Source organism: Quercus robur, chromosome 9, assembly GCF_932294415.1.
Source record: "Quercus robur chromosome 9, dhQueRobu3.1, whole genome shotgun sequence".
Taxonomy (NCBI): Eukaryota; Viridiplantae; Streptophyta; class Magnoliopsida; order Fagales; family Fagaceae; genus Quercus; species Quercus robur.
Window position 1 is genome coordinate 30,217,228 of NC_065542.1, and position 5,759 is coordinate 30,222,986.

Consider the following 5,759-nt stretch of genomic DNA (forward strand, 5'->3'; position numbering starts at 1 on the left):
AATCACACTTATTGTTGCATCACTCTATGAGTTTTAGTAAAATTAACAGTAGTTTTAGCATTTTCCGTAAAGAATTGAGCATGCTCATTCAATAAATGGACTGAGTAGCCTGAATATGGCTTGTAGTCAGATCCTGAGCTAACTGATAGGCATAGACACTCCATGCTTTACCCATTGAAGTTCTTGGAGATAAAAAAAAATTGAATTCTATTATGTCTTCTTCTCTCTCCTTTTTTTTTTTTTTTTGGAGGCATATCAGAGAGGGGGGGGGGGGGGGGGGGGGGTGTTGGGGGGCACACAGAATGGCATATAGAAGTATACAACTAAGATACACATGAAAAGTTTGAAACAAATAAATGAGCCATTTTCTGATTTACCAGATGAAAAAAGGTCTCAGTCACACAATAATAGTGAGTCAATATTTCCAATTGAACAAATGTGTTAATTGAAAAAGAATCAGGACCCCACATTTTTTATGCAACTTGAGGTTGGCCTTTAGTCTCTTCCCATTTGTTAAGGTTTTGCTAAGAATGGACCCTGCTATGCCTCAGGCACCTGAAATAACAATCCTTGCGGCATGAACAGAGAGCACTTCGAGAATAAGGTGCTTCTGACTTCAAAGAAGGAAAGTAAAAAGAGCTTGAAAAATGGATCTTGGTTTTCCCCACTTTTGCTTCAAACCATCTTCACTTGCACTCATCAAGCCTTGGATCTGGTCCCCTTGTCTTCCCTGAAAAATTCAATTAACATAAATAGATATGGTAATTCCACCCTCTTTCTTTTCTATTAGAAATTGTTTTGGTGAGATATATTAGAGGTTTTGGATTCAAGCAATGCTACAAAACTTCAAAGGAAGTGTCCATTCAGTGGATACAATTAATATATCTTCAATAGTACTTTTAAGGGTATTATTAAAAAGGTAATGCTAATAATTAGTCTCTGCTTGGTAAACCAGGACTACTAACATGAGGAAATTGAGTTGACAGAAGCAACATTTGATGTGTGATTTTACCTCTGCAGCTTTCTTGAGAGGACCCCAACATTCTGTGCGATTGTACTTTTGTGAACTAGAATGGAAATATACCCTAACCAAAGCATCCAGTAGCTCAGGATGGTCTCGGAAAAGTACTGAATCCCCATGTAACACAGCTTTAAGCACCTGGCTTTGCATCAATATGAAAATATAGCCATTTATAATTCATCGGCCATTAAACATTTTAACAAATTTTATAGCTTGGACTAGGAAACAGAGGAGAATTTTTTTCCTGCAATGTCTATGATGATGAAGTGAGGAATAATATGGGGAAAATGAGAAATGATAGATGGTGTCTATTTAACCAATACTCTCTAACAGTTTTAACCATAATAAGCACACCAAATCCATGCAAGTTGACCATCTAAGGCACTTGTGACCCAAACAACACACCCCATCTTTGCCAATCTCTCTTTCTAGAGAATGGAATGAAGAAATTGCAACATAAAGTTTAGTAGTTGTACAGAAGATAGCTATACATGGCTTTTTATCAATTTCACCACAGCGATGCATGAATGCTTGTCTATAGTGGCATGTCATTGATGTTAAGAACCTAAGAGGTGGTGTACTGGTTAATTTGGAATCCCTTCCTTCTCAAAAATGAGTTATTTAAGTCAATATTATAGGAGAAACTTACCAAAGGCAATTCCTTGGAGAATATGTGGTACCGAAACTCTGCAGCAAGGTCTAGCAGGGGATTTGGACCACTCACATAGCAGTGGACATGTAGACACATATCGTCTTTCACTTTCTTCCATTCGGCAACTACATCATCTTTGTTATACCAGCCTCTTAACTGCCATTGACATGTAAAATCATGCAGAAATCCAATTAAAGCTTCAAATATTGCAGATGACATATTGCTCCCGCTAAAAACATATTCATACTACAGTGATTGTAGTTAGCAACATGTACAAATTTCTAGACGCCTATTCACTACCGCAAGGTCAATTTTGAAACAAAATATCGTGGACAGGTGCAATTGTTTGCCTTTGTGTAGGTTTGGACATCAGGTGAAAAGCTTAAATGCCAAATTAGTAAATAATAAGAATGCATACCTGATCAAGATTTATGACATTAGAGATGGTCAAGTTTAAGTTAGCTGTAAAGTCACAGTGGGATAGGATGTAGGTTCTTGGAAGAATTCCTGAATACTTGTTTAACTCTTCTCCTAAGAAAACAACTTTCAGCTTTGAAGCTTCAAATCTTGCTGGAGGACCCAAAAGCCTAACAGCCTAGCATTAAGAACATATAACTCACCCAGTTATGCCTTTGAGAATAACAATGATAATTTGTAGCACAATGAACAAACCAATGTGGATACTGCTTTAAATAAGCAATGATTGTTCGGAACAATTGATGCAAAAAAATATGCGTCCATCTAACAACCTAACCTTTGTATGGTTAAATTTAATTGAAAAATCTAAAATACAACACCTAAGAAACTGTACCTAACTAAATGTAAGTTTTCTGCTTAACATGGACGGCATTCTTAACACATGGGTATTGGTTAGAGACTCAAATCTTGACATAGTTTACAAAGAAACTGACTAGGAACATTAATTGAGGTGAATCTGTGATGCCTTCAAATTCACAATTGCAGGTCTATATATAAATACTGATGCAAACATGTCTCACATTGTGAATTTAAGACACCCCCTAGAAATATTTACATTGATGCTCCTTGAAATTCCAATACCAAGTAGCTTCAAAGCCACAGGTAGTTAATTGTTAAACCAACTATAGCCAGTACCAAAACTCTGACAATTGACCAAAAAACGAGATTGTGCATTTTACTCTTTCAATACAATAGAGAAGGAAACTTATTAACCATGCTGAAGGCAGATAAAAGGTTTAAAATAATTGATAAGAATCAACAACTGCACAATAATATCAAAATGCCAGTATCTAAAACAACCATAATGTATTTTCCTGAAACATAGTTATAACTCTATCTCTATACATGACAATGCCATTATATATAGTACGTTACATATTAACATAGAGAGAAGAAAAGAGTAGCACCTCAAAGACAAGAGTATTGTAGGAGGCTCTAGCATTGCTTATAGAAGAAATAAGAACAGGTTTGGATCTACTTGATGGCTTTAAAATGGTTTTGTTGATGAAGTCTCTCTGTGACTGTGGTGATGGTGAGAAAGCATTGTAAACACAATAATGGCAGGCCATGGAAGATGGCATAACACAATCTTCCTCTTCATTTTTCACACCACAACATTTTCTCTCCTCTCAAAGGTAGTCTCAGAGAAAGAGAGAAATTGATGGGTATGTGGAGAATTGGAGTTCCTAGTTTTGGTCATGTTGAGAGTCTGTGGACTGTGATTCACATGCCCCACCATAGTCCAAAATCTTTGTCAAAGGCGTTCCATCCACATATTTGTTTTTTCTACTTATTTTATATTGAAAGAACGCTTGGAGAATGATGATTGGTGGTGGAGCTAAATGTTCTGACACGTCATGTCCACTTCAATTTTTGATAAGTTGTGGATAATGTGATTACGTGGCTTTTGTTGGGTCTATAGTCTAATCGGCTCATATCCATAGTCCATACATAAGGGTGTCCAATAGGCGGGATTGGGTGGATTTGGGGTGGACATTATTGAGTTGGGTATATAAAATTCATTTACCCATTAAAACTCATTTACTTAATTGTTTCTAACTTAAATCCAATTCATCTCAATTATTATGGATAAGTCCTAACTTATCTAATTACTCAATTATCAAAATTACCAAAATGCCATTAAATTGAAAATGACCCTATTGAAGCTGGAGGATAATCTCATCCTAGAAATGAAAGCTAGAATTTCATAGTCGAATTTCCTCTCTTTTTTCTCAGCAGCCAAACAAAGATTATGCTAATTAATGAGCACAAATAAATCAAAGACTATGAAATCTGAAATTTTCTCTATCTTTGATAATGAACTCAAAATTCAAAATTTTGAATTCTTCTTTCTCCAAAAATTTTCTCAGCAACCAAACAAAAAAGAAAAACTCAATCGACATTGAGATCAAATCAGATGAGCATAACGTAAGGCTAAAAGAACAAGCGAGTAATTACTCTTCCATGGGCATTGATATCGAGTCCATTCGCAAGCAAATCAGCCACATCTTTCTTCAAAAACTTCTCAGTCGCCTTTCGCTTCCTCCGTATCACACTGATCCGAGTCTTCATCAATTTAATCAATGACTTACTACAACCAGTGAACGATTCGACTCAGGGAGTAAGGTCCACCATTAACGATTCGACTCACTTAAAGATCTCGTACTCGCTCCGACCGAGAAGTCCGTCCAACATTGTTGTCGATCTCGTACTCGCTTCAGTTCAGTTCAACTCAGGGAGTAAGATCCACCATTAACGAAATGCTCTTCGTAGTGAACAAGTTGAGAAAAGAGAGAGATCGATTCTCACTCGAACTTGAACCAAAATATCTAGGTTGTGCCTCATTGTTCTCTGTGAGAGCTAGAGAGAAAGAGAGAGAGAGAGAGAGAGAGAGAAGTGTTTGGAGGCTGAGAAAATGAAGGAAATTGAAACATCTGAGGGCTTTTTTTTTTTTTTTTTTTTTTTTTTTGGGAAGGATTGGGTTGAATTTGGGCATATTGTTTTTGGGTTAAATGAGCCTCAATGAGTTTTTAGTTAAAACCTAATAAATCACTGAGTCTAATTGGGTTGATACCTATTTAACCTAATTAATAATTTGGTGAGTTTAAGTTCAATTAGAGTGGATGAGTTTAGATGGACAAATAGGTTTGGGCTTACTTTGCCATTATACTAAAATAGTGTCAAAAAAAAATTATACTAAGTGTGTGTTTGGATAGAACTTATTTTTCTGAAATTGAAAACTGAAAACTGAAAACACTATAGCAAAATAATTTTTAAATGTGTGAATAGTGCTGTGGGACCCATTTTTAATGGAAAAAATTGATAAAAAATGAAATTTGTGGGTCCGTGAACAGTGCACATGTGCACTGTTCACGGCAGAAAGTCAACATTTGCGGTTACTGTTCAATGAACAGTAACTGCAATACTCCAAAAACGTGTGAAAACCAAAAAAAAAAAAAAAAAAAAAAGAACAAAAACGCAGAGTAGAAAACGCAGCCGTGAATAAGTTGGATCCAAACATGCTCTAAAACTAGTTCATAATCCGTGTTATGTATGAAAAAGTTTAACCTAATATAATTTTTTTTTTTTTTTGTTTAAATATGAAACTTGATAATTATTAATAGGAAAATGATTCTTTCCAAACTAGTTTGGGGAAGACCCCTTCAAACTTATATTATATTTTTTTAATGAATGTAAATTTCGAAATTTTAACTATTAGATTATACTTTTTTTATGTTCTTAACATGTATGTAAAATTTCGTTCAAATTGGAAGTAATTTACTATTTAATCAATAAACCTATTTTTAATACATAATTATTTACCACAAAATTTTGAAATTTAAACATGTCATTAATGACGTAACTATTGATTTTTGATTTACTTGAAACTATGCAAATATAATAGACATACTAAGAATATGCAATCTATTTCTTAAAAAAGATACCTGATTAAAGCTTAGTGTGCAATAATTTCAGTGGGGGAGTAATTGAAAATGTCATTGTGCAGACTCAAGAGGGAGTGTATGATGCTGCAACTTCCACGGTTCCACCTCATTTGATTAAAACTTTGGTTTTTTTTTTTTTTTTTTTTTTTTTAATAAGTTAACT

At 34.7% G+C, this 5,759-nt stretch overlaps 1 protein-coding gene across 2 annotated transcripts; it reads right to left on the reverse strand.

Moving 5' to 3' along the window:
• Nucleotides 1-303: 303 nt before the first annotated feature.
• LOC126700504 (magnesium dechelatase SGRL, chloroplastic) lies at nucleotides 304-4,570 on the reverse strand. Of its 2 annotated transcripts, none has more exons than XM_050398679.1 (5): nucleotides 4,110-4,570; nucleotides 2,092-2,268; nucleotides 1,671-1,829; nucleotides 1,013-1,159; nucleotides 304-730 (listed from the first exon to the last, which is right to left on the reverse strand). In XM_050398679.1, exons 1-5 carry the CDS (start codon nucleotides 4,221-4,223, stop codon nucleotides 617-619), a joined length of 711 nt encoding a protein of 236 aa, XP_050254636.1. In that variant the 5' UTR covers nucleotides 4,224-4,570; the 3' UTR covers nucleotides 304-616. The 2 variants fall into 2 exon arrangements, with proteins under 2 accessions (XP_050254636.1, XP_050254635.1); XM_050398678.1 differs by lacking the exon at nucleotides 4,110-4,570 and adding an exon at nucleotides 3,059-3,436.
• Nucleotides 4,571-5,759: the final 1,189 nt, after the last annotated feature.

Excerpts from the sequence above, each read along its gene's own strand:
- LOC126700504 (XM_050398678.1), bottom strand. The coding sequence starts at position 3,232 with ATGCCATCTTCCATGGCCTGCCATTATTGTGTTTACAATGCTTTCTCA. Across the intron at positions 1,830-2,091 it reads ATGTCATAAATCTTGATCAG|TTAAGAGGCTGGTATAACAA; the intron begins GTATGCATTCTT and ends TGTCAATGGCAG. Across the intron at positions 731-1,012 it reads CTCTCAAGAAAGCTGCAGAG|GGAAGACAAGGGGACCAGAT; the intron begins GTAAAATCACAC and ends TGAATTTTTCAG.